Source organism: Natrix helvetica (assembly GCF_964273705.1).
Source record: "Natrix helvetica genome assembly, chromosome: 15".
Classification (NCBI taxonomy): Eukaryota; Metazoa; Chordata; class Lepidosauria; order Squamata; family Natricidae; genus Natrix; species Natrix helvetica.
In genome coordinates, this window is record NC_138565.1 from 430,210 (window position 1) to 457,798 (window position 27,589).

Below are 27,589 nucleotides of genomic sequence, written 5' to 3' on the forward strand. Positions count from 1 at the left end.
AGGCAGGCACAATTTTCCCCAAGTAGCCCGTCGGCTCGCTTTCCTGATGCCAAGTTCAAAAGCGTCTCTAATGCAGGGAGTGGCCCGACGTGGCCATGGGTGGCTGCTTAGGGCTGGGGGGAGACGAAGAAGAGATGAAAACCCATTACTGGATTTGGTCTCATTTCAAGCCCTTAAGTGTTCTTCCTCAACACTAGACTGCTGACAAAATAAATAAATAAATAAACAATTGCCCGGCCTTCACCAGGCGCCAGTCCTAATGGCTGGGTTGGTCTTGAAGGCCTCGGTGCTGGGTGGCCCCACCCACCCACCCGATATTTGAAAAAAAAAAAGGGAGGGGGGGCATGAAAATGAAGTTTGCATAAGAGCCGGGTTCCATAATTCATATCAAGGATATTCCACCAGGGACCCACTCATCGGTACTTACAGATAACATTTGAAGAAAATGCATCTCCTTGGCTCCCCCCCCCCCAGCACTTACGGTTGGGGGGGTGGAAGGGCACCAAGGCATCGGCTTCAATTAAGAGACACCTTGGAGTTCATTAAGCAACAGGCCAAATGTTCTTTTGGCACAGGGCTTGGGAAATGAATTAGGAAGGAGGCCTCTCATCTCCATCAAAACCTTCGCCTGAAGCTTCACCATCTCCGCATCCCTCCCTCCCTCCCTCTGCCCAAATGGCCATTTTACCCTTCCATTTCCCGCGCCCCCCCCTCCCCTCCCCGCCTCGATTCTCTGGAGGTGCCTTTTTAAAAGATGCCATCTTCCCTCTGCCCCCCCCCTCTCTTGGTTTTCCTTTTCTCTCCTTCCGGCTTTCAACAGCAGCCCCCTCCCCGCCCTGCGCACTGCCACTCTTACAGATGGGGTCTAGGGGAAGGGGAGGAAAACAGTAGAAACCGTGACGCCAGAGGAGGTGAATTTAAGGACAGGGCCCATCTCACGGTTTGCCAAATAAAAAAAAAAAAAGGAAAGTCCAGGGTTAGATGGGGGGCCCTGGGCTGGCAAAGCTCATGAAATTGGGCAGGACCAGAGATGAAATTCAGCAGGTTTTGAGTAGTTTGGAGAACCTCAGGCTGAGGTTGTGTGTGTGTCTGTGTGTGTGTGAATGGAGATTTTGCAGTATCCTTTCCCTGCCACGCCCACAGAACCAGTAGCAAATAAATTTGACTTTCCCCACTGGGCAGGACTAAGAACGGTTAAAGAGAGAAAAGAGAAGGATGGAGAGATTTTTGGAGTCTCAGCTTGGAGGGAGGGGGGAAATAATATCATTAATGGAAGGAAAGAGGGGTTAATGGGTGACCGTGTCTTAGGCAGGTGTGCGAGTGTGAAACGTTGGGTGGAAAGGGGGCGCGTTCCATTGGTCCCCATCAAACCACAGGCGGAGGAGAAATTGCACGGATTCCTCTGCGATCCTCTGCCCCCCAAAGCATGGATCTCCCTTTTAAGGGATCCCTTCCCCAGAAGATCTCCCTAGGATTGAGCAGAAGGGGGGGGGGGAGGGGAGACACGACCACATCAAACATAGGGGGGAGGGGGACGTTCTCAGAAAACCTTGTCTGCTTCCTGAGCAAAAGGGGGAGCCGCATGTCTGAAGCTCATTTTCTTTGGACTAGGACAACAGGCGTCCTGGATGATCAAGGTGCTTCACTGGTGACATCAGCCCTAAGGTGGGGATTTTGAGTGGTGGCTCCTGAATTATGACTGGGGAGCAATAACAACCCGAGTGCAAGGGACGCCTTGTTCTCATCTTTATGGGTTTATGACTCTTCAGCCGACGGAGGAAGACTAAACCGCTAAGAAAAAAAACTTTTTTTAAACTTCAATGGAAAGCAGAGAAAGGAAACTAAAGAGGGGAAACCGAGACCCTGTTTCAAATGTGATGTTGTGTGTGTGTGTGTGTGTGTGTGTGTGTGTGTGTGTGTGTGTAAGAGGACACCGACACAGCACCCAGAAATGTAATCGTGTGGAATTTTTTTTTATTATAGAGAGAGTGTAAAATGCAACTGTCAGTCAAATAAAAAGAACATTTTTCGTTTTAAAACATCATGCTGAACATTATCCAATTGTTTTCGTTTTTTTTTTATATATATATATCCTGTATACAGTTAGACATTTCAAGCATTATAAAGAAATGGGAGGGAAGGCGAGGAAGCTCCTAAAACAGCAACTTCGGTACAATTCAAAACGGAATGTCCCATAGATCGATTAAAAATGTCAAGAAAAAAATAGCTTTACTTCCGTTGTTTTTTTTCTCTTTAAAAATACACTGTTATCTGTACAAGAAAACACTACAGTAAACACTGGAAAGCATATTATCCCTTTTATTAAATCAAAAAATTATTCAGAACATACCTATGGTTAATACTAGATTTCATTTTTATTTCCTCTAGTAAAATTTGACAAATATTAAGGTAAGAAAATACTTAAAAACAAAGGGGAAAAAAATAAAAAGCCAAAAGCAAACACACACCCTGGAATTAAAAAATAGTTACTACTATTTTATAGGATTTAATGTTCCACAGTGCTTGTTAAAGATACTAATAGCAGTTTCATCTTAATATTAAAAATAACAGTATTTATTTCTGAAATAGACAAAAAGTATTTTGCTCTTTTTTTTGTTTTTTTGTTTTAAAGAGATGCTTGGAGGTCTTAGATTTACAAATGCAACCAACCAGGGAAACATAGAAAGGAAAATAGTATCACTAAAAAATTAACACATTGCTTTTATATTAACCCTTTAGATCTCTAGAAATTATACAGCCCCTACAAAATTCCCCCCCACCCGCAATAAACGAACTTGACAGCAAACAGCAACTGTCCCAGTAAAGAATTCACATAATTAATTACAATACATAGCATAATTCAGTTTCTTCTTTTTTTAAAAAAAATGCAATAAAATCAAAAAAGATAGCCAAGGTACAAGAAAAATTAGAAGTAAAATATTTAATGAATTTACATATTTAAGAATATTTAAATACTGTTTTTTTTAAAAAAATTCATTTTCTTTTCTTTTAGAATTTGTTACATACCACCTAAGACTTCCAAGCGTTTTTGTTTGTTTGTCTGTCTGTTTGTTTTCTGTTTCAACAGAAAAAGATTTAAAAATCAAAGTACAAGGAGAAGGGATTTTTTTTTGGGGGGGGGGGGAAGCGAGAGAGAGAGAAAAAAAGAACCCCAAACACACGCGCACACAAAACCCATTTGTTGAAACGTCACAGCTTTAGGGGAAAGTTGTGATGACAGCTGTTGGTTGGCTTCCCTCCAAATCACCTTTCCCAGAGTTTCGCTTCGTGCTCTTTTTTATTATTATTTTTTTCCTGTCATTTTTTTCCTTACAATTTTGGAAATGAATCCTCCCCGAAAAATATAAAACAAAGCAAAAACAAAAAGCAGAAATAAAGGAAAAGGAAGAAAAATGACGTAGCATGTCCGTAAAGTTTAGTACACGTTACTAATTGTTCCTGATTCTTAGAAAAAAGTTCAGTAAAGATTATCCTAACCACTAGTGTTTCACGAAAGAAAGAAAGAAAGAAAGAAAGAAAGAAAGAAAGAAAGATCTTCAAACGGTTGCAAATCTAGAAACCTCTGTTACAAAAAGGTTTGTTTCCACAATGATTCCAAGGAAAAGGAAAAAAAGGAAGAAGAATCAAACTTGTTCTACTGCTCCTGAAAAAATAAAGAACAAAAAAATATAAAAGTGAGTGGAAACAGAATTAAAAATGCTCAGCGGCTTTTTCAATCCTCTCTTGACTCTGCAGATGGGGAAGACAACCAGACCCATCATCCCCATCCCACGCGCCCTCCTCGCCTGCAACTGAAAAAGTCCCCCCCTTGTGTCCAGGACCTGGGCAAACGTTTTCCCAATTTCTTTGGTTTAAAAACAAAAACAAAAAACCCCTTCTGTGGCTTTATGATCCTTCTTGCCACCGTTAAGTTAGGGACACGGTCGTTAAATGAATCCAGCTTCCCCGTTGACTCTGCTTGTCGGAAGGTCGCAAAAGGGGGTCACGTGACCCCGGGAAACGCTGCGACCGTCTCACGTGACCCTGGGGAGGCTGCAACGGTCATAAGTGTGAAAAACATTTTAAACAGCTACCTATGACCAGTTTTCACACTTACGACGGTTGCAGCATCTCCTTGGTCATGTGACCCAAATTGGCAACTGACTCATGTTTATGACGGTCGCAGTGTCCCTCAGGAGCCAAGACAATGGGGGAAGCCATCTTGCTGTGACTAATTTAACAACTGCAGTGATTCATTTAACAACGGTGGCAAGAAAGGTCATCAAATGGGGCAAACCTCACTTAACAACTGCCTTGCTTGGGTGCAGGGACTCTGGGTACGTTTGTGGTCGTACGTTGAGGACTGTCTGGGCTCTTTGTTTTAAGAGGATTCTTGACTTTATTTATTGGTTTCTGCGGTCGGCTGGCATAAGGGCTAAATCCGGGCAGCCTTGGGGCCCTCCCAGGATCCCCCATAAACCTTATGCTTATTTCTGTCTTGGTTGAGCGTAATACGTTGACTTTATTTGTGATTTCTTTGCATTCAAAATATATAAATATATATTATTTGTAAATTTATTAGCCGACCACCTCACTGCAAAGGAACTTAAGTTAAAATTAAAAGCCTCTTTTTTGTGTTTCAAGCTTTCCTGTGAATTGCCAAGGACTGGCGGCCTTCCTGGCCTGCTCTTTCTATTCTAGGGGGGCGCCCAGAGAATCGATCCGGTGGGGTTAAAGACGGCAGACTCCGTGCGAGGGAAACACCCACCTGGCTGTGAGCCTGCCCTAACGTCTGCCCGTAGTAGGCTGCCTGTTGTCGATAATACTCTGCCCAGGCCATTGTGTAGTCTGGCTGGTTGCTGGCTTGGGAAACAGCTGTGGCAGCGTGACCTGGAAAGGGGGGGAAGGAGGAAGAAGGAAGAGAAGAGGGGTAAAAGAGATGCTGATGAGGAAGCTGGGAAGTAGCCCACTTACCCCATTCGCCAATAACTCCCCCCCCCACCCCACCCCCGGGATTCCTGCTTCGGGGTATGATTTGGGCCAGGGCTCAAGCTAATAGAACAGGTGAATTAATTCCACTTTACTGTAAGGCTACCTTAACAGACCCTTGCAAGTCCGAAGGTTCAAATCTCCCACTGTCCCTTTTACAGAAACTAGGGAGGGTCCCTTCTGAGCCTCTTTCTCGGCCCATTGCGCAGCTCAGGGCTATGCCGTCTCTTATCTAAAGACTGTTCTCTAAAGCCGCATTAACAGAACCTTGCAAGTCCGAAGGTACTCACTCTGCTTCTTGTAATAGTCTTCCCATGCCTTGCTGTAATCCGGTTGGCTATTCTGCTGCTGGCTTTGCTGACCTAGCCAAAGGGAAGAAAAGAACGAAAAAGAAGAGGTTACAGAGCAGCCGGGCGTATCTCTTTCTCTCCTTCTACCCTGAGAGCTGAGTGGAAAGGGATTTATCTATCATGTCTTGGTCTGTACAGATGTATATACAAAGCTCTATTAATTGCCTCAGGGCTCGGTGTGCTGTGTGCTCTGTTTTGGTCCTGGGTTTATCGCATAATAGTCCCGCTGCCCAAACTCTTTGACATAACATATTCTACGTATGTCAGAGCACAGAGAGAGCGCAGAGAAGAGCAACAAAGAGGATGAGGGGACCAGAGGCTAAAACATCTGAAGGACGGTTGCAGAAAGTGGGAATGTTTACTGGAAAAAAAAGGACTAAGGGTGACGTGACTGTTGACGACATAAAAAATTATGGCAAAGCTACTTCATTGCAAAACTACATGGACAGAATCCTGCTTGGGGGAAAAGCTGCCATCGCTGCCCCTTGCAAGCAAAACGCTGCAGCAGAAAATTGTCTGCTGCGAGGTATCTTGACTTGAGGGTCTCCAGACTGCCCCAAGTGCCCCCCCCCCAAAAAAGTAACCGTTTCTAGGATGGGGAGAGACTTACTTGGGACCTGCTGTCCTGGTTGCTGCCACGTCTGGTAAGTGCTTCCCCAGCCCTGGGTCATGAACGCCTGGGGACCGCTGTGGATGACAAGACACCGTTACTGATGCAGAAGCCTTCCATTTACACCGACACTGCTAGTAGGTAAGATGAGAGCAAACCCCTCTCCTTACTAGCACGGATGATGTAACCTAGGTGGGTCATGAAACGTCTGCAAGGAAATATCCAAGCTCAAAGAGCACCAAGGACTCCACAGTCCTCCTCTTCCATCTCCTCATCTCCTCCTCCTGCCCTCCTCCATCTCTCCCTAAACCCCACTCCCTTCTACCACTGATGGTGTTACTTAGTTGGGTCATGAAACGTCTGCAAGAAAACCACCAAACTCGGAGAGCACCGAGCTACAAGTATTGGCCTTTATCGGTCCTGGAGGAATGGAGGGCGACCTGCAACTGCTATGAGCCCCTTTCTTCATCCCCCCCGTGCAGGACCTTGCAGGGGATCCTAACTGCAATTCCGACTTGGGAACTAACTACTACCTAGCAATGTAGAAGCCGGATGCTCGGATGGCAAGGCCTGTCGTCTCTTTTGTCTCTCGGATGCTGTGACCTCTGTACCCCGTTTGCCTCCTTCTCCTCCCAACCGCCACCCCCGCTCCCTAGGAGCACCGGCCTCTGCCGATTCTGACCTTGAGAAGGCTAAAACTCGTGTTTCAAAAGCAGAGAGAGAACTGCCTTTGTCTGCATCCCTAAAGCACCCAGAACATGGCAACATTGTGGACCTGCAGTTGGGGTTGCAAGACCCAGTTTATGCTGTGAGAAACAAAACGAAAACGAAGGGGGAAAAGAATTCTTACTTTTGATGAGTCGTCGCAGGCGGCTGGCTGAAAGGTGCCTGGCTAAATCCTCCGGGTCCACCTAGGTTGGTGCCCTGAAAAAGACATCATTGGGGGAGAGGGGGGCACTTAGACCGGAGTCTCCACATTTGAGTGACAAGGGGGAGCCCGAGAGCATTCAGGGGCTGCGGGCGACTCGGTGACACTCGGGGTGAAAGGGAGGGACGGTCAGCTATGGAGCAAGGGGGTCTCTTGCGGTCAGGGCTGCTGAAAATTTGTGTGCTGGGAAAGGGCACAAAAAATGGTTTGGCCCGTCTTCAAATGGGCATCAGCTGGGTATTTTTCTTGGTCCCCTTCCTTTCAATGGTTCCCAAGGGCCCTGTGGTTTAGTGATGAAGGTGCTGGGTTAGAAAGCAGGGGACTGAGTTCTAGTACTGCCTGCAGCATGAAAGCCACCTGGGTGACTTTGGGCCAATCACCAGGAGACGGTGAATTCTAGTCCCACCTGAGTGATTTGGGTTAATCTGTCCATCCTAACCCAACTCAAAGGGTTGTTGTTTGTGGGGAAAACAGAAGGAAGATTAGGTAAGCTGCCTTGAGTCATTTATAGAAATTGTAAAGGTGGGAATGAAGGAATGAATAAAAGTTTGCTTTTTTAGCTTTTTAGGTTCGGACAAGCAGAGGCTTCTCCATGGTCCCCCCCCCCCCCTCACACTGAGAAATTCAGCCCAAGTGCCTTCGCGGATTACGGATACGAGACAAATATTCTCATTTGCGCAGCAAAACAAATGAATTTGCGGGAGCATTTTCTACGCCTTCCAGCGTATCCCGTAACAGCAAACCTGAACCACCTCGGGGGGTGGGGAGGGGGTCTGTGGTGGGGTCTGTATCGCCCACCCTGGAAGGATGAAAGGAGACAGGACTCACCCCCACTTTCTCATCGATCAAGTGTCGGGCGAGCTCGATCTGCTGGGGAACTCCCCGGATGGTGAATATCCGAACGTTCGGGTCCGTGTTGGGAGGAGGGTTTCGCTGGAGTTCCACGTGAGCCCCCGACTGCTGGTTTATGCTCTTGATGTTCTCCCCTCCTGCAGCGGGACAAAGAGGAGGGAGAGGCTGGGCGAGAGCTCGGGCTTAGAAACCTGTCTGTCCCGATGCCTTTGCCCAAATTCATGACACAGGCCCAGGACTGCCACTACGAGAGGTCCATGTGTCACAGGTTTGCCAACTGCACAGGGGCAGATAGGAGAGCGCTCCAGAGGGCCAACGTCATTGCCCAGGGGATCACGGGTTGCCCTCCCCTCTCCCAGGGCAGTAACCATATTGAATTCTACGGTACAGTGCAATGTCGGGTTTTCAATTTACATTACACAGAAAGTAAAGGATGTATGTTTGTGTTTTTATTTCTCTAGTTATAATGTACACTGAAGAAAAGCATTTAATTTCGTTGTATGATGTACAATGACAATAAAGTAAAGCAAAGCAAACTTCCAAGGTGCACATCTATTATTTTATTATTTCACGTTCATTTAAATTTTATTATTTATCCAGCGCATACGTCACCCATCACTCGCCCGGAAGCGAGACGCAAACGGAACAAGATCACGCATAAAACCTCCGGACAAATTGCCGTGTTCCAATAACTCAGGGCCAAGAACGGGATTTGCCGGTCGGGAAATGCCCCCAGGCTGCCTTGTAAGGAGAGGTTTTTTCTCACCGGTTCGCTGCCGGCCGTAGGGCTCTCCAGAATTAGCCAGGGCTGGTGGAAAACCCTGTGGCAGCCGACGCTTGGGAGAACATGAAGCGGCCCCGGACAAGGGAAGGCTGGTAGAAGGGTGGAGCACAACGAATGAAAATTTAGCTCCCAAAGGGAACAAGGCGTCCAAAGATAAGAGAGACCAGGAGGGAGGATTCGGTCTCGCTGCCTTAAGGAAATTTGCTTAACAAAGGAGTCCTCACAATGCCTCCATTCTTAGGCTGGAAACTTCACACAAGGCGGGAGGTGGGGAGATGCCTGACCCTCCTCCTGACCGGGGTTGAGCGGCCAGAAACCAAAGGCAAAGGGGGAGACGGACCAATTAGTTCAGCATCGGAGAAACATTCGCTCTAGGCAGGCCCTTTGCAACAGGCTGGCAGGGAGAAGGAGCTTCCCAAGCGTTTCCCAGCCTCATCTGGGTTGCAGGAAACCTGGCCAAGGTTTCCGAAGCCTGCAATCAGGGTTTGTTTAAACAACAACAACAACAACAACAACAACCACCCAGGAACGGTGGCAAAGGCATCGGGCTAGAAACCAGGGGACGGGGGAGTTCTAGTGCCGCCTTAGCCATGAAAGCCGGTTGGGTCACTAGGGCCAATCACTAGGAGACGGTGAGTTCTATTGAGCTCAACATTTCTGTTGTTAAGTGAGACAGTTGCTAGATGAATTTTGGCCCATTTTACAACCTTACTTGCCACAGACATTAATTTAGTAACACGGTTGCTAAGTGAATCCGGCTTCCCCATTGTCTTTGCTCGTCAGGAGGTTACAAAAAGTGACCATGCAACAACCCATGGATGCTTGCAACCGTCATAAATATGAGTCAGTCACCAAGTGTCTAAGCTTGATCATGTTACCTTGGGGACACGAAAATGGCCGTAAGTGTGAAACAGAATCCTTTATTGGCCATTGGATGGACATAAATCATTTTTTTCAGTGCTGTTGCAACTTTGGGCGGACACTAAATGAATTGTCATAAGTTTGAGGACTACCTGCCTGTCCTTTCTTTCCTGATCAGTGCAGAGGAATTCCTGGCAGAGTGACAGAATTCAATTAATGTTGCTAATTTCTGGGCAAGATCCATTGAACATAGTCGCATTTTAATCATGTTATTTTACATTTTATGTCGTAAGGTAAAGATTCCACTAGCACATATGTGCCAGTCGTTCCCAACTTTAGGGGGCGATGGTGCTCATCTCCGTTTCAAAGCCAAAGAGCCAGCACTGTCCGAAGATGTCTCCGTGGTCATGTGGCTGGCATGACTCAATGCCGAAGGCGCAAGGAACGCTGTTCCCTTCCCACCAAAGGTGGTCCCTGTTTTTCTACTTGCATTTTTTAGGTGCTTTCAAACTGCTAGGTTGGCAGAAGCTGGGACAAGTCACGGGAGCTCACTCAGTTACACGGCACTAGGGATTCGAACTGCCGGCCTTTCTGATTGACAAGCTCAGGGTCTGACCCACTGAGCCACCGTGTCCCTTATTTTATGCCTTATTTTAATGGTGGGAGGAATAAACCAGATCTGAGTCGGGCCTAATGGAGGAATTTGGGAGTGGGGGGGAGTCGGTTCACGTCAGGAGGGAGGAAAGGATGAATCCCAAACTCTTCTCCATCCCTCGGCCGAAGACTGGAGGGCCGGAGAAACAGAGAACAAGCCAAAGATCGGAGCGTTAGCCCCCTTTTCACCTGCTGAACACATGGGGTTTGTCTGCAGACGGCTATTCAGGAAAGGGGCTGCTTTTCTTCAGGCGGGGGACGAGGGGAGGGGAGGGCGGGGAAGGAGGGGTCCCCACAGCTGGACACAGAATCCTAAAGCCATTAATCAAACCGGGCTAAAAAGCCAAGCGCTGACAGGCAGCAGGCTGTCAAGAGGACCGGGTTTATCATGGAAATACAGCCACCACCCACCACCCCCACCCACCGCCAGCGCTCCGAAGAGGCCGCTACGAGCTGTCGGACACGGAGGCAGAGGGAGCCCTTGACCGGTGAAGGGCCCTTCTCAAACCTCCCCCAAAAGTGTCCGTGGGGGACAACTCTGACTTTGCTAGTTGTTTTTCTGAGGGGGTTATTGGCTCGCTGCTTTCCAAGAACTGCGGCGGTTCACTTAAACAACTGCAGCTAAGAAAGATGCTCGGGAAAAGTTGTGGGCTGAGCCGGCCATGCTGCGTCCAAGGAAGGAAGGAAGGAAGGAAGGAAGGAAAAGTGGAAGGGAAGGGAGGGATGGAGGAAGGAGATGGGAATGTGAGGAAAGCAGAAAAAGGAAAGAGGAAGGGAAGGGAGGGTGACGTTACCCCCCCTGGGACTCACCTTTGCCGATCACCAGGCCACATTTGTCGGCTGGCACCGTGTAAGTGATTTCCTGCATGCCGCCGGGCGTGCCCAGGCTCCAGTCTCCCCGTCCGCGCCCTCTGCCCCGGGTGACAGCGAGGGCCCCGAAACCATCGCGCTCCTGGAAGGGAAGAAGACGGCACCTCTGACCACGCGGGAAATGCCTGGCGGGCTGGAACTCCCCCCAACCAACTTAAGGCTGGGAAGTCCAGAAAGGTGCCTCTCCCAATTCTGCATCGGGTACTGAGCAAAACTGAGCATGCCTGTCCTCAGATAATGGGTCCCCCTCCCACGTTTCTAGTCCTCATGGAATTTTGAGTTGTGTGCCTCTGCCAGCAAAAATGGAGCTTGGGAGAGGGTTGCGGGATGCAGTCTCAGCCGAAAACGGAGCTCAGGAACCCCTTTTTGCTGGTAAAGCACTCAGGCTGCCACTTGCGTCGACAAGAGTGACATCGAGCTGGCCACACACCCCTGCCACCCCCCTCCCGAGTTCAAACACAACCCTTTAGCAGCCCTCAATGAATTCGACTTTGACACCCCTCCCCCCAGACTCTGTTACTCGCCAGCGCTCAGCCTGACTCACCTGTGCCGTGAGGATGAGCTCGGTGATAATGTGACCTGCGTGCTGGCATCGGTCGGGGAGCCCCATGACCTGGGCAATTCTTTCTGGGCTAATACCGTCATCTGGGGGGGGAAAGCGAGGGGGAAGCCCAGTGAAACAACAGCAGAGAGACAGAAAAAAAAATTCACGGTGGTTGTGAATACGGCAGGGGTCCCCAAACGTGGCCACTTTTAAGACTTGTGAACTACACCCCCCCCCCGCCCCCAGGGACTCCATCCCAGAACTCCTCAGCCAGCCAGCCATGAAAAACGGTCATAAGTCAGATTTTTCAGTGCCATTGTAACCTCCAACGGCCACTAAACAAACTGTTGTTGTAATTGTTCATCAGACCGACATGGCTTTTAGCGGCATCCGCCTTCGGACCTTTCTTATAAACACATCAATAAATTAAGGACGTGCAAAATCTCACTCATTTCATTGCTTGCCATTGTTTCGGCTTTATGTTAAGAAAAGAAAAAAAAACCCCGCTTCAGTTAAATTGCCAGCTTTCTAAATTTCAGCCGTTTATTTTAAGCATGGCTGCCATGGTTACGCAGACACACACACACACACACAAATCCAGGCTGATCCACCAACAAGCACACAGAGAAAAGGGGGGCTGCTTTACAACTGCCACAAAAAAGGGGGTAAAAACTGGGTGAGGTCACGTGACCATCTGTCCTTTAATGCAAGCCTAAGGTTTGGTTCTGACCGAGGTTTCTTCCCAAGAGCCTGAAGCCAACTCCTTGTCCCGACAAAAAAACCCTTTTTATTAATTGAGTGTGAATTCTGCTCATTCACCTCCAGCAAAGTCTTTCAAGGGAGGATTTACAGTCACAGACCTTCTCTGGCTTGGAGAGCTGCCAGGCCGATAGCTGCAATACTTGGCAAGGGGCCTCGGAGAGTCAGGAACCAATAAAGCGAAGTAATGGTCTCCTGCAAACTCCACTCCCCTTTCGCTCCTCTTTTATTCCCTATTGGAGGGCCATTTATCGTCCACCCGTGGCCTTCCTCCCAAGTCAACCCCTGTTCTTTAGCTCTCCCCTTCGTCTGGCCACTCTGTGCATGCGCACACTGGGAACAGGCTCCAGCTGTTCCTCTGCCCCACAGATGTCTGACTCCGGAGGCAGCTGATAACTGTCAGATGGCCATGGTCCCCTCTCTGCCTCTGACACAGAGCCCTCACCAGAGCCTCCAGGACTGGCCCATCTTCCTCCCCAACCTCCCCAATCTCTGAATCGGCTGCCAGCTCCGTACTAAGCCGTGATTAAACCATATTAAGCACCGATAGTCCAGAGCTGGCTCAGGAATTCTGGGAGTTGAAGTCTGCAAGTCATAAAGGAGCCAGTTCGGTGGAGAACAAATCTTACACGGAGGCAGGTAGGGGGGCACAGGCTGGGGACCCCTGGTCCAGAGTGCCTCATCAGAAACCTGGGTCAGACCACCAAAAGAAACAAACCTGGTTTAAACTGAATCCTAACCCCGGCGTCATTCTGAATCTTCTTGATCATTTCGCCATTTCTTCCTATTACGATCCCCACAGCGAATCTGGGCACAGAGACCTGCGGACAAAGGGAGGGTTATTCTAGCGAGGTGGGGGGGGGGAGCTTTGGTCATGATCCACACTCCAACTGAACCGAGTATCAAAATGGGAGTTTGGCCTCATGCATTCAATGCGGGAAGACCTCGCGTTTTCATCCCACGCTGCAGTTTGGTTGGAGGAAAGGGAGCTAAAAGACGGGTTTGCGGCCAGAGAGGTGAAGAACCCAGAACTGGGCTTAGGAACGGCCGTTTGTCTGGAATGGAATAGGGGGCTGGACTAGAAGACCCCCAAGGTCCCTTCCAACTCATTTGGAGATGCATGGTGAGAACAATTAACCCGCGGAACAGCTTGCCACCCACCAGAGGTTGTGCGTGCTCCATCACTGGAGTTTTTTAAGCAGAGACCCGGACAGCCGTTTGTCCATAATGGTCCTAGGGCAGTGGATGGAGAACCTTTTAGAGGCCAAGTGCCCAAACCGCAAACCCAAAACCCACTTGTTTATCGCAAAGAGCCAACATGGCGATTTAACCTGAACGATGAGGTTTTACTACCTAAAATAAGGATAAACAACGTAGAAGTTCAGCTCATTGTTCTAAGAAAAACGTGATAAATGCACTTTTATGCCCCTTCATTTTTTTCCTGCTTTTGAAAGATTACCTTTAGCAACAAGAAAAAAGAAAAAAAAAACTTTTGTAATATCATTTCTTTCTTTCCCTCCCTCTTTCTCTCTCTCTCTTCCTCCCTCTCTCTTCCTCCTTCCTTCCTCCCCCCCCCCCTCTCTCTCCCCCGTGGGAGAAATGTGATGGAGCTGAGCTGGGACGATGACAAACCTGCCCACAGAGAGGGGTCTGAGTGCCACCTCTGGCACGGCTGGTTCGCCCCCACTGGTTAGGGTCTCCTGCTTGATCAGGGGGGTTGGACTAGAAGGCCTCCAAGGTCCCTTCAGACCCTGTAAAATGTGTTTCATGTAGCCAAAAGGAAAGGAAAAAGCATATATCCTCATTTTCCTTGGCATTATGTTCCGCCAAAGGAGAAGACAAGTTCACACAGCCACACCTACCTCTATGCTTCCTCCCATTCTGGATGTGAAATCGTTGCGGATGCCCCGGAAGTCGGCCTGGTCCTTTTCTCGGATAATCTCCAGGACCATCTCACGGGCTTGCTGGAGGGTTCCCAGGGGAGAAAAGAGGTCCAGGTCAATGGATGGAAGGGCTGGGTGGGGACCGGCGTTGGGAGGCTGGCTAGGCCCAAACGGGCCACGGGAGTTGCCGTGTGCGTGTGCGGGGGTGGGGGGGAGTGGTGTGTCGTGCGTGCATGCACAGCATTATGGGTGTGGGCAGATGGATGTGTGCTTTTGGCACGCAATGATCAAAAGGTTAGACATCCCTGTGCTAGGATTTAAGCCCTTTTGGGGCAAAAAAATTAATACACGTCCTCGCCTTATCTTCAGGGAAATGTGGTATCATACTCCCTCCAGCACCACGCGGCCTGGATTGTCTCTTTTGTCCCCCAATGCACAGATTTGCATAGCTTTTTTTTTTAAGACTCTCAATTTGGAGAGAAGGTGATATAAACAGGTAAAATTCACATTAAAAAGTTAAAAGAAACAAAAGGGGGCGGGGGGGCGGGGGGAAACACACCAGAAAAATAATCTCAAGCTAACACAGAGAGAGAGAGGCATGCACCTTCTCTCTCTCTCTCTCTGGGCTATTATTCCAAATCGCCCACTAACTCTCCCTTTTTGTCTGCCAAATCCTCTCCGATACACACCTGCACTTTAAAAGCATCTCCCGTAATCCGAAGAGGTTTATCCGCTCCGGTCGGTAAAGGCCCATCTTGGATCATGATCATTTTCACGCCAGTCCGTTCCTACGTATGCGTTGCACAGATAATGGGAGATGGAAGATTGGGGGGGGGGGGGGAGGAGAAACGACAAAAATAAATGCCAAAAAAAAAACAAAAAACCCCACACCCACCCACAAAAACCTGCTTGACAACTGTGAAAATAAGACAAGAGGAGGAAGTGACAAGAGCGCCAGAGATTTGGTTATTTTAATAAACAGGTAGTCCTCAATTTACGTCAGGTCATTTAGTGACCGTCCAAAGTTCCAATGGCACTGTTGTGGCCCACCAGCTGGCAGCAGAGGTTGGGGAGGAAGATGGGCCAGTCCTGGAGCCTGGGGAAGGCTCTGGTGAGGGCTCTGTGTCGGAGGCAGAGAGGGGGGCCAGGGCCGTATGCCAGTGATCAGCTGCCTTCGGAGTCAGACCTCAGTGAGGCAGAGGAACAGCTGGAGCCTGTTCCCAGTGTGCGCATGTGCAGAGTGGCCAGACGAAGGGAAGAGCTAAAGAATGGGGGTCGACTTGGGAGTAAGGCCACATGGTGGCCGGTGAATGGCCCCTCCCAGAGGAAACAAAAGAGGAGGGGAAGGGGGAGTGGAGTTTGCAGGAGGCCATTAGTTCCCTTCATTGGTTCCTGACTCTCTGAGGCTCCTGGCCAAGTTCTGCAGATATTGGGCTCTGATGAGGCCGGAACTTGAGGACCCCCTGTATCGCTTCACACAGCAGGCGGATGGAGAAAGAAGGGGAGGCAGGAGGCGACGCAGTACGCACCTGCAATTGTTTTATCGTTTCACCGCCTTTCCCGATCACCAGGCCCACTTTGGAGGCTGGAATGAGGATCTCTTGCACTGTGTTGTTGCCGTCCACGTCGTTGTGGAAGCTGGGTCCGTTCCTACAACGGTCCACGATGTGGCCCAGGAGCCGTTTCGCTTGCCTTTGGGGGGGTGGGGGTGGGGGGGGTAGGGGAGAGAGGGGAACGACGGACACAAAGAGAGAGACGAAGGGATGGAAGGAAGGAAGGAAGGGGGGAGGGGGTGGAAGAGAGAAAGGGAAAAAAAAAAATCTCAAGGAAACCGGCAGTAGCAAATGCCCCTCCCTCCCCACCTTCTCTGGGCCTAGGAGGGAAGGCAGGGAGTTTCTCTTGGTGGGGAGAAAAAAGAAAAGAGAAATGGAAGCCCTCCACTTACAACAGTCCGTTTAGTGACCAGTTACAAGAGGAGTGAAAAAAGTGACCGTTTTTCACACTTATGACGGTGGCAGCATCTCCGTGGTCACCAAAATTCAGATGTTCCTATTTGGTCAGGCGATCCCCTTTTGCGACCATCTGACAAGCGAAGTCGACGGGGAAACCGGATTCAATTAACAACCGGGAAGTGGGGGGGGGGGGGGGACTGGACACTAACTTATCAACTGCAGTGATTCACTTAAGAACCGTGGCCAGAAAGGTCGTGAGATGGGGCGTAACTCACTTAACAAACGTCTCGCTTAGCAACAGAAAGGATGCTGGGCTCAATTGTGGTCGTAAGTTTGAGGACTACCTGTAACTTGACTTGTTGCAACAACAACAACAACAACTGGATTTCGGATGGGACACACCAAGTGTCGGGGTGACACGTCTTAAACCAACTGCTAAAAGTTCTGCTTCTCACTGCTTGGAAAGTGGCTTTTCTCCACTCCACCCGAACCCCCACCTCAAAGAAAAAGAGAGAGGGGGGGGGGCTTTCTCTATGTCAGGTTTCCCCTCTAGACCAGGGGTGGGGAAAACCATGGCCCCTAGAAGGACCTGTGGACTTCAACTCCCAGAATTCCTGACCCTCAAGCACCCCAGCTTGAGACGGGAGATTTACAGCACGCCTTCAAAGCATTTAGAAAGGGAGAAACAGCAATAGCACTTAGACTTATATACCGCTTTACACTGCTTTCCATCACTCTCTAAGCGGTTTTACAACTATCTGGGTCCTCATTTGACCCACCTCGGAAGGATGGAAGGCTGAGTCAACTTTGAGCCTGTTGAGATTCGAACTGCCAAATTGTAGGCAGCCGGCAGTCAGCAGAAGTGGCCTGCAGTACCCCACTCTGACCACTGTACCACCGTGGCTCATAATAATCCCTCAAACGAGGTTGGCTGTCAATCTAGAGAGATTCCGGTTTTGTAGAAAGCTGAGACTCTCCCTGATGTCTCCGAACACCTGTAGCTTTGGTTAGCGGACGGGACTCTCCGTGAATGTCACAATCAATGCAGCCGCGCGGGTAATTATGGGGAGATCGAGGTTCTCCCATATAACACCTATCCTGCGCGAGCTGCACTGGCTTCCTGTGGTCTACCGGGTGCGCTTCAAGGTACTGGTTACCACCTTCAAAGCGCTCCATGGCACAGGGCCTAGTTACCTGCGGGATCGCGTCCTGCCCCATACATCCCTGCGACCCGTCCACTCACACAGAGAGGGACTACTCCGGGTGCCGTCCTCCAGAGAGTGCCAGAGGGCAGCGCCCAGAAGTAGGGCCTTCTCTGTAGTGGGCCCCACCCTTTGGAATGACCTCCCCCCAGACATCAGAACTACAACCGACCTTCGCTCCTTCCGTATGAAGCTGAAAACCTACCTGTTTCGACTAGCTGACCTGGCATAACTCTACAACCTCCCCAGCCCAGGGCATTTTTAATTGTAATTTTAGTTTTTAAGGGTTAATTTCACTGGGGTTTTAACTTTTTAAGTATTGTAACTTATTTATTTATTCTTACCTCCTCTATACGCTATATAATACCTTTGTACGTCGCCCCGAGTCCCTGTGGGGAGAGGGGGCGACTAATAAGTTCAAGTAATAAATAAATAAATAAATAAATCAAAGAGAGACGACCACCTCTGATGGCCTCCGTTAGTCCGTGGGGGCTCAGGACAAAAGACATGACTGATTCTGTGTGTCTTCACCACAATCCTCACAACCTCCTGTTCTGTCGTGTCTCGCAACCGTTGTGATGGCTGGAAGTCCTGGTGACATCAGTTGTCCAACCAGCAAGCTACTGAGGGTACAGCATGTCAACGAACCAACTTTTGTAGGGTCCTCGGGGCTCTCTGAATTGTTAGAGCTTGGCTGCCCTAAGCTTCAGATCATGCAGCTTGGGGGGGGGGGACGGGACGGGGGGAACGGGGGACCAATCCATTGATCAGATGATGAGCTCAAGAGTTGAGGAGAACTCACTCCGAACCAGGAAAAGCAGCCAGGGCAAAACCTCAAACCAAAGGCCCTCTAAGATGGCACCAAGGCTGTTATATATTTATTCTGCCTTGGTGTGTACAGATTTTCCCACCCTAAGGCCCAACTTCAAAAAAAGAAAAATGGGACCAGAGCAATGTCAATTGAAAGAAAGAAAAAGAAAGAGAGAAAGAGAGAGAGAGAGAGAGAGAGAGAAAGAAGGAAGGAAAGAAGGAAGGAAGGAAGGAAGGAAGGAAGGAAGGAAAGAAGGAAGGAAGGAAGGAAGGAAAGAAAGACCCTACTTTTCAAACTGTCCAGGGTTTATTTCCGTCAACAGTTGTTAATCACCCCAATGTAATTCTGTTGAAATTTAAAAGGAAAAAGGAAAAGATTCCCACAGATGGATTTGGAAAAAACCCACCTACCCAAAGGCTGGGGGAGTGAGAGCAGGTCCATATTGTTAAGTGGGCTCCTGTAAGCCTGAGGCCCGTGGTTCCAGCGGCAAGAGCTCCTTGGGCAGAGGTAAACTCAGCTCCTGAGAAGGGGGAGGGAGGAAATACTGTCCCTAAAGTTTCTATAGGGCGTGAGAGAGCAGAAATTTCACCCGCCCCCCCCTCCAAACCCTCCCTTGCTGGGCTGCCAAGCGGAAGGGTGTAGGGAAGGACAGGGGGAGGGCAGCAGCCGCAACTCTGCAATCGGTTATGGTTCGTTCCCCTCCCCGAACGAGTGGTTGGGAAAAAAACTGATTGGCATGCATCGGTCAAAGGCAAAAACAAAACAAAACAAAAAAAGGTTAGGATGGAGGAGAAATGGCCGGATCGCGTCCGCTGCTGAAGGTGGCTTTCCTTCGAGATCTTGACCTTCTTCCTGAGCCTTATCCTACCAAGATCTAGGGCAAAGGATTGAGGGCTAATGGAGAGATGGAAGGAGGGGTATCGGGGCAAATTTAAAAAGAGGGGTAGGAGTTAAAACAGGACTCTCTCTCTCTCCCTCTCTCTCTCTCTCTCTCTCAAAAGCCACTCTTCCCATCCTGGAGATCTTCTTAAAAACAACTAAATTTGATTTGTAGACAAAGGAAGGAACAGATTTATTCTCCAGGCGTTTCTACATTGCAGAAATATTTCCTGTGATAAAAAGTGGTCGATTATCCTTGTGGCCTATTTCTGCAAATCTGACAGCTTGGAGGGATTAAGCCTTTTTTCAGTTCTTAGCACCGAAACACCCTCGGCACAAAGAGAGCTCAGGGATAGATTTCATTTGTGTGTGTGTGTGTGTGTGTGTGTGTGTGTGTTTATATATATATAGAAAGACGGCAGCTCCGACCACACTTTAAGCCAAAAACACCAGCCTGAGTATGGCGAGTTATATACACGTACACACACACACACACACACACATATATATATATATATGGGTAAAACTGCTTTGGCTGTGAAGAACAAGTTTGGAAGGTCGGCTAGCAGGCCGTGGCTTGTTTCGAGGCGGCATGGAGAAAAGTAAAAACAGATCAGGGGAAAACCAAAAAGAAGAAAGGACAGAGGACAGAGGTGAGGGGGGTGAAAAGAAATCACAGATACTGGCTTTAGATGCTTACTCGATGCTCTCTGGAGATCCGGTCAGCATGCAGGGCCGTTCCGCCATCCCACCGCTGTCTGCCGAGACAATAAGGGAAAAAAATGTCAACGGATTCTGTCCATCCTTGCTGCCAGCTTTCTGTTTAAAAAGATAAAATGTGGCCTCTGTAGACAAGGCTGGCTGTAATCCATAGAATCATAGGGATGGAAGGGACCTGGGAGGTCTTCTAATCCAACCCCCTGCTCAGAACAGCACAGCATAGTTGGAAGGGACCTGAGAGGTCTTCTAGTCCAACCCCCTGCTCAGAATGGAATAGAATAAACAGAGTTGGAAGAGACCTTGGAGGTCTTCTAGTCCAACCACCTGCTCAGACAGAAGACTCTATACCAGGGGTGAAATCCAGTAGGTTCTGACAGGTTCTGGAGAACCGGTAGCGGAAATTTTGAGTTGTTTGGAGAACCGGCAAACGCCGCCTCTGGTTGGCCCCAGAGTGGGGAGGGAATGGGGATTTTGCAGTATCCTTCCCCTGCCACGCCCTCCAAGCCACGCCCACAGAACCGGTAGTAAAAAAAAAACCAACTGAATTTCACCACTGTTCTGTACCATTTCAGACAAATGGCCGTCCGATCTCTTCTTAAAAACTCCAGGAATGGAGCACCCATGACTTCTGGTGGCAAGTCGTTCCAAAGATTTATTGTTCTCACTGCTAGGAAATTTCTCCTTAGTTCTAGGCTGAATTTCTCTTTCACAAGCTCTCAAGCTAAGGGACCCCTCTTTTGTTCTGAAAAATTCAAATTACGTGGCCCAATTCAATGTTCAGGGCCTCCCTGATTAATACCCATCGCTTGCAAAAGACCTGAGGCTGGAGTCTGCTCCAACTGGTCAGTTAGAAGCCCACGGAAAGAAAGCGACATTCTTAAGATATTCTTAGCCAGAAGGTGCTCAGGTGAGAGAATGCCATGCTAAGCCACCAAACATGGCTTAGAAAGACCCAACCCATGACTCCCCACACTGCAAACTCAACTGGAACCCATGCCATCGTGCAAGTGGCTTTCTCTAAATAAGAAAACGGACTGGAGCAAAGCATCAAATGACCGTGTACCCCTCTTCCCCAAAACTCCTTACCTGATGCTATCTGGATTTTGCACCCTGATTCCGCCTGAATCCGGGAGATTTGCTCACCGCCCCTGCCGATAACTGCAAAAAAATGTAAACCAACATCAAGAGGTGTCTTACTCCTAGGACATAAAGTGTAGAATGGAAGGCTGGGAGGTCTTCTATCCAACCCCCTCCTCAAGGCAGGAGATCTGATACCACCCCAGTCAAAAGGTTATCCAGTCTCTTTTTGAAAAACTCCAGGGATGGATACTTCTGGAGGCAACTTCTGTTCCACTGATTACCGTATTTTTTCAGATTATAAGAAACACCTAAATTTAGAAGAGGAAAACAAAACAAAAAGGGTTTTGGCCCCTGCCCGCCTCATTTTCGGCCCTTTTGGGGGGGCCTTTTCCGGCCTTTTTTCTACCCATTTTCAAGGCTTTTGGCAGCCCATTTTTGAGGCTTTTTTAAACCCTTTTTTTTGGGAACCCAGAAAAAAGCCTTGAAAAGGGACCAAGGAAAGCCTCAAAAACAACCTGAAAAAGCCTAAAAAATGGCCCCCAAAAGCTTCAAAAACCAGGCCGAAAAAAGCCTCAAAAACCCTCAGAAACAGCCTGGAAAAAGCCTCCAAAACGGCCTTAAAAAAGAGGCATGCGGAGGCCAAAAATAAAATGGCCGGCGGGTGGGCTGGGCTTCAGCAATATTCTGCCCAGAAGACACCCGGACATTTTTCAGCCCCTTCTGGGAGACAAAAAGGTGCATCTTCTAGTCTGAGAAAAAAACCCAGTAACTGTTCTGAGTGTCAGGAAATTTCTCCTTAGTTCTAAGGCTGAATCTTCCTTTGACAAGTTTCCACCCGTTGCTTCTTGTCCTGCCCTCAAGCCCTTTGGAGAATAGGTTGACCCTCCTCTTCTCTGTGGCAGTATTGGGGGGGGGCTCTGCTATCATGCCCCCCCCTGGTCTTTCTCTTCGTTAGATAAGAAATACTCACTTCCCCCCAACCATTCATTACACCTTTCTCTTGAAGACTCTGAATTTTGATCAAGTGACCACGAGGATGCTGCAATGGTCGTAAGTGTGAAACGAGGGTCATAACTCAGTTTTTTCAGTGCCGTTGTTAACTCCAAACGGTCACTAAGTGAACTGTCAGAGTCTAGCTGTAGCAGATGTCTGCAACAGACAGAAGCCGCTCATCTTATTCTTAATAGTTTTGAGAAGTTTCTCATCCCACCATTGCAACGGCCTCAGCGGTCGGTTAATGGCTCCAGCCGAAGGAAGGCGGATCTCTACTGGAAAACGCAAACCGATCGCCAGTGGAAGGAGTGCTGAAGGCCCCCCTCCCCCCCCCCGGTCCTCGGTAAATACTTACTGAAACCAACCATTTTGTCAGGCACTTTGAAATCTTCGGTTATCACCGCCCTGAAGAGAACAGAAAAGAAAAAACCACCATGTTTCTGCCTCTATAACGTCCCAGTTTAGAAAGGGGGGAAAAAAGAGAGTCAGATTTAGTGATGTGGCTCCTGAGTCGGAGAGTGAGGAGGTTGGGGAGGAACCTGGGCCAGTCCTGGGGGCTGAGAGGGAACTAGAGAGCAGCGAGGCAGAGGAACAGATGGAGCCTGTTCCCAGTGTGCGCATGCACAGAAGACAAGGACAGCTGAGAAGGGAGGGTCGACCTTGGAGGTGATTGGCCCCTCCCAGAGGAAACAAAAGAGGAGTGAAGGTTTAAAATTCGTCCCAGTTGACTCACTTCCGCCTGTATATCATTAGCTATAGAAGAGGTGGAGGTGGAGTAAAGAGAGGGACCAGCCTGGAGTCCTTACGTTGCCCCAAACGGCCCAGCCTCTCTTGAATTCTCTTAACTGTTCTCCAGTGCCAATTTTTAGTACCCACTAATGGACCTAGCTGGACCTAATCTAGCCCATCTCCTCTTAAAAGAATAACTAGTTAGAAGGGGCCTTGGAGGTCTTCTAGTCCAACCCCCTGCCCAAGAGGAGGAGATCTGATACAAATCCCGGTCAAATGGATGTCTAATTTCTTCTTGAAAACCTCCAATTGCTGTCAGAACTCCAGAACCAGGTCATAAATACCCTTTGGAGGGATGTCTGTCATAACTCTGGTCACTAAACGAGGACTGACTGTATCTTTTTAATCTTTGTCCTGATTCTTTCTTTCTTTCTTTCTTTCTTTCTTTCTTTCTTTTTCTTTCTTTCTTTCTTTCTGTCTATCTATCTCCTTTCGTTTCTTATCTATTATCTATCTATCTATCTATCTATCATCTATCTATCTATCTATCTATCTATCTATCTATCTATCTATCTATCTATCTATCTATCATCTATCTATCTATCTTATTTATCTATCTAATCTCATCCATCCATCCATACAATATTGTCCTCCCCTTCTTCAAATCTCACCCAAGCCTCTCTTTTTCTTTTCCACTTCTTCACTCGATGGCATCACGTAAATATTTATTAACCGCGAGCCTCTGCTGTGTCAACACACCACAAATGTCCCCTTCACCTCCTACAGCTCCCCCACCCCCCCCAAAAAAACCCTAAAATAAAATAAAATAAAATAAAATATTCTGAAGCACAAGGCTTAGGAAAGGAGATGGAAACTGCCCCACTGTTTCCCGGCGCTCCCAACCTCTTGGCTCTGTAAAGACTCCGGTACAGAAGGCAGATCAATAAACAATTACACATGATCGATAAATAATAAAACATAACCCAGGGCTTACCTTTGATGTACTAGGGCTCCTAACTGGTTACCTACTGTGGCAGGGAAGAGAGAGGAAAAAAAAAAAGGGGGGGGGAGAAAATCAAAGCATTAGCATGGATAAACTAACTTCATCTGGCCGTTTTCATCGGGGAGGAGAGAAAAGTGGAGCGAAACAAACAAAAACCCAGCAATTTGGGTTCAGTGACTGAAATGAATGCCTCACGCGGGACGGAAAAAACAGGAGGAGGTGTTTTCATCCACCCCAGACAGGCAGGAAAGCGTCCAGCTGAACGCAGGATAGGAAATTGATCTACCTCCCTTCCATGCTGTGAAGCATGGGAGAAAGACCACCCCCTTCTACCCCACCCCACAAATCCCTAGAAGTGGTCTTCCCTGTGCCATGGGGATCCCCCCCCCCCCAACACACACACGCAGACAAAGGAAAGCCGATATTAAAAGGATCAAGAGGATTGGTAGGCATTAAATACAACCACCACAAAAGAGATTTGGAGAGTTTTAAGTCAAATCAAAAACTGAAAAGTATTTGGAGAGAAAGAGAGAGACATACAAACATACTTCTGGGGTTGTCTCTTATCTGTGATCCATGAAGCCAGTTTACACGGAGACCTGTGGAAGAGAGAAGGCGGTCAAAGGACGTTCCATTCTCAAGTTAAAGATACGGTCAGGTTTCTACTCAAGATGTCCATTCTAAGATGTCCTCAGCTTGTCTGGAAGCTTCTACTGGAGCTTGCGGGCAAATAACTTTCCATTATCACGTTGAAGTTATGGTCAAATTTCTACTCAAGACTGTTGTGGCCCACCAGCGGAGCTGGCAGCAGATTCGGAAAGTGAGGGGGTTGGGGAGGAACCTGGGCCAGTCCTGGAGCCTGGGGAAGGCACGGACGAGGGCTCTGTGTTGGAGGCAGAGAGGGAGCAAGGGCCGTCTGGCAGTTCTCAGCTGCCTTCGGAGCTAGAGAGCAGTGAGGCAGAGGAACAGCTGGAGCCCGTTCCCAGTGTGCGCATGCGCAGAGCTGCCAGAAGAAAAGAACAGCTCAGAAATCAGGGTTGACTTGGGAGTAAAGCCACAGGTGATTGGCCCCTCCCAGAGGAAACAAAAGAGGAGCGAAAGGGGAGGGGGATTTTGCAAGAAACAATTCATTCATTCGGTCGTTAGATTCGTTTCAGGAGTGTGAAGATCTGTCCGTGAATCCCAGAGACTCTGTGCCCAGTCTTTCCTTGCACAGCGTCTCATTTGGAAAATATTTACCTGGCAGCTTTCCAAGATAGATAAGGTCTGTGGTCATAAATATTCCTTTGAAAGGCTGTTTGCCAGGCCTTGGCTGAAGGTGAATGAGAGGAATTCACATTCGTTTAACAAAAGGGGTTTTGTTGGGACCAGGACTCTGCTTTGGGCTTTTTTGGGAAGCCGAGGTCAGAACAAAGACGTCCAGCTAAGATGTCCTGGGAGCTTCTGCTGAAGCTTGTGGTCAAAGACCTTTCCGTTATCACGTTGAATTTATGGTCAGGTTTCCACTCAAGGTAGTCCATCCTCAGTTTATCTGGAAGCTTCGAACAGGAAGTCCTCCATTTAACAACAATTTGTTTAGTGACCGTTCAGAGTTACAAAGCACTGAATACAACCTCACTGGTGGCTGTTTTTCACACTTACGACTATGGCAGCACCTCCATGGTCATGTGACCAAAATTAGGATGCTTGGCAACTGACTCCTATTTATGACGGTTGCATTGTCCCAGAGTCACATGATCCCCTTTGGCGACCTTCTGACAAGCTAAGAGGGAAGCCAGATTCACTTAACAACCATGTGACTAACTTAAAAACTGTGGCGAGAAAGGTCACAAAATGGGGCAAAACGAATGCTTTGCTTACGAACAGAAATCTGGGGTTCGATTGTGGGTCGCAATTCGAGGACTACCTGCACTGAAGCTTTTCACTGCATCTTATCACTTTAGTTAGAAACCAAGGTAAAGGTAAAGGTTCCCCTCGCACATATGTGCTAGTCGTTCTCGACTCTACGGGGCGATGCTCATCTCCGTTTCAAAGCCGAAGAGCCAGCGCTGTCCAAAGACGTCTCCGTGGTCATGTGGCCAGCATGACTCAACGGCGAAGGCGCACAGAATGCTGTTCCCTTCCCACCAAAGGTGTTCCCTATTTTTGTACTTGCATTTTTACATGCTTTCGAACTGCTAGGTTGGCAGAAGCTGGGACAAGTCACGGGAGCTCACTCCGTTACACGGTGCTGGTGATTCGAACCGCCGAACTGCCGACTTTTCTGATCAACAAGCTCAGTGTCTTAGTCACTGAGCCACCGAGTCCCTTTAGAAACCAAAGAGCACCCCAATTACAAGAAAGCCGCCTCTACAACTTGTTGAAGCAACTACTCCAAGGACATCACCCTCCAGTACCAAAACATAAGATTCGTGTACCAGAAAGAAATCACAACCAGCTTTTAGATTTAGAAGGGGAGACCTGGCTGCTTTCAAAAGCTTCCCTTTTCAGCTAATTGGGTCAATCTGAAAGATTTTTGTTGGGAATTATTCTCAGTTATTTTGTTGGGACGAAGGGACGGGAACCGCATTTAATCGATTCTTCTAAAAAGGTGATTTTAAAAGCTGAGCTGGAAGGGAATTTGCTAGCAGCTTGGCAGGCGGAAAACGCTTAAGGAAATCACAGCCGCGGGGGGGGGGGGGGGAGAATTTTCCCTCCCCCTTCTTTGCACCGAGCCACCCAATTACTCTGGGTTTTCAACTGCTTGTTTTAAGAAAGTATAGCACCCTTTGCGGGAAATAATTTAAAAGGGAGCGTGGAGAAAAAGAGAATGAATTCTGCATTTCAAGCTCCATTTCATGCCCATTTCCCAGGTCAGCTAAGTCATTTTCAGCAGCGAGAGGCACGGATAAAGTCTATTTTAAGGCAAGAAAAATCGGGCAGCTCCTTAGGAATGGCGCCCACCCACCCACCCCTCTTAGAAAAGTGCAGGGACTTGTGACAATCAATGCCCCACCAGGACGACCTCTGTTTCATAATGCTCCATCAATCAGCTGTGTATTTTCTGAAATGGGATAGATGCGACTTTCACGGGCCTTTCTCGCTGCCGAGGTGGCTATTCCCAACCTGATGGAGAAGTAAAATTTAGAAAATGCACAGGAGGGTGAGAGAGAGAGAGAGAGAGAGCGATGAGCAGAAGCAGGAAAGGAAAGTTAAGGATTTGCCTTAAGGTCCTCTCTTCCCTTCCTTCCTCTTCCCTTCCTTCCTTTCTTTCTCTTTCTAACTTCTCTTTCATCCCTCCCTCCATTTCCTTCCTTCCTCTTTCCTTTCTTTCTCTTTCTACCCTCTTTCCTTCCTTTCCTCCCTCCCTCCCTCCATTTCCTTCCTTCTTCCCTCCCTTTTTCATTCCTTCCTTCTTCTCTTTCTAACCTCTCTCTTTCCTTCCTTCCCTCTTTCTTTCCTCCCTTCCTCCATTTCCTTCCTTCTCTCTTTCTTTCCTTCTTTCCTCCATTTCCTTCCTTCCTTCCTTCCCCTCTTCTCTCTCTCCCTCCCTCCCTCTTTCTGTATTTGTGCTGCCCAACCCCCCTATGTGACTCTGGGAGGTTTACAGATTATAAAACAAGTAAAAACAAAATAATTAAAACGATTAAAAAGATGCCACATTAAAACATTATTCTGAGTTTCCCGTATTCCCTTAAATCCTTATCAAATCGCTCTCCATCAGCTCCAAATTGGCTAGGAAAATTTTACAGACTCCGTGTTTTATGGCCATTTTTTAAAAAATCACAGTCGTATGTCAGGAGTTGTTGAGCTTTAATGGATTAATTAATTAATTAGTTTTCATTTAACACATTAAAACTCAAGAGTGAAACGAATGCTTGAAAATCAGCTTTCCCCTCCGTTTGTCAGCTATTTTTTTTTTCTTCTGTTAAGCACTATTAAGCTTTATATGCAGACAAAGTATACAAAGCTGGCTCTACATATGGTCATAGTTGCTAGGATATTTTATACTTCTTACTGGAAATGACACACAATTTGTGTCTTAGACGGAGAGCAGGCGAAGCGATGTCAGCACGCATCCATCTCAGAAATTGCTTTGTATTTAAACAACGTTTTGAATCTGCCGGCTGATCGTTTTGTTGCAAGTGGGGCTCTGT

General features: G+C 48.1%; 1 protein-coding gene across 2 annotated transcripts in view; it reads right to left on the minus strand.

The window, feature by feature from the left end:
• Positions 1-2,301: 2,301 nt before the first annotated feature.
• The window catches only part of FUBP3 (far upstream element binding protein 3), a 35,329-nt gene continuing 10,041 nt past the window's right edge, over positions 2,302-27,589 (minus strand). Inside the window, exons 3-19 of one of the 2 annotated variants that reach the window (XM_081967559.1) lie at positions 24,002-24,052; positions 23,445-23,475; positions 22,077-22,126; positions 20,735-20,806; positions 19,629-19,686; positions 15,614-15,776; positions 14,774-14,872; positions 14,064-14,165; positions 12,920-13,022; positions 11,443-11,543; positions 10,839-10,980; positions 7,706-7,866; positions 6,800-6,873; positions 5,950-6,026; positions 5,280-5,351; positions 4,769-4,890; positions 2,302-3,664 (exon numbers count right to left, since the gene is read on the minus strand). In XM_081967559.1, coding sequence (XP_081823685.1) covers positions 3,656-3,664; positions 4,769-4,890; positions 5,280-5,351; positions 5,950-6,026; positions 6,800-6,873; positions 7,706-7,866; positions 10,839-10,980; positions 11,443-11,543; positions 12,920-13,022; positions 14,064-14,165; positions 14,774-14,872; positions 15,614-15,776; positions 19,629-19,686; positions 20,735-20,806; positions 22,077-22,126; positions 23,445-23,475; positions 24,002-24,052 — 1,487 coding nt within the window. In that variant the 3' untranslated portion in view covers positions 2,302-3,655. Of the gene's footprint in view, positions 3,665-4,768; positions 4,891-5,279; positions 5,352-5,949; positions 6,027-6,799; positions 6,874-7,705; positions 7,867-10,838; positions 10,981-11,442; positions 11,544-12,919; positions 13,023-14,063; positions 14,166-14,773; positions 14,873-15,613; positions 15,777-19,628; positions 19,687-20,734; positions 20,807-22,076; positions 22,127-23,444; positions 23,479-24,001; positions 24,053-27,589 lie in introns of both variants that reach the window. The other variant, XM_081967558.1, reaches the window with a different exon arrangement.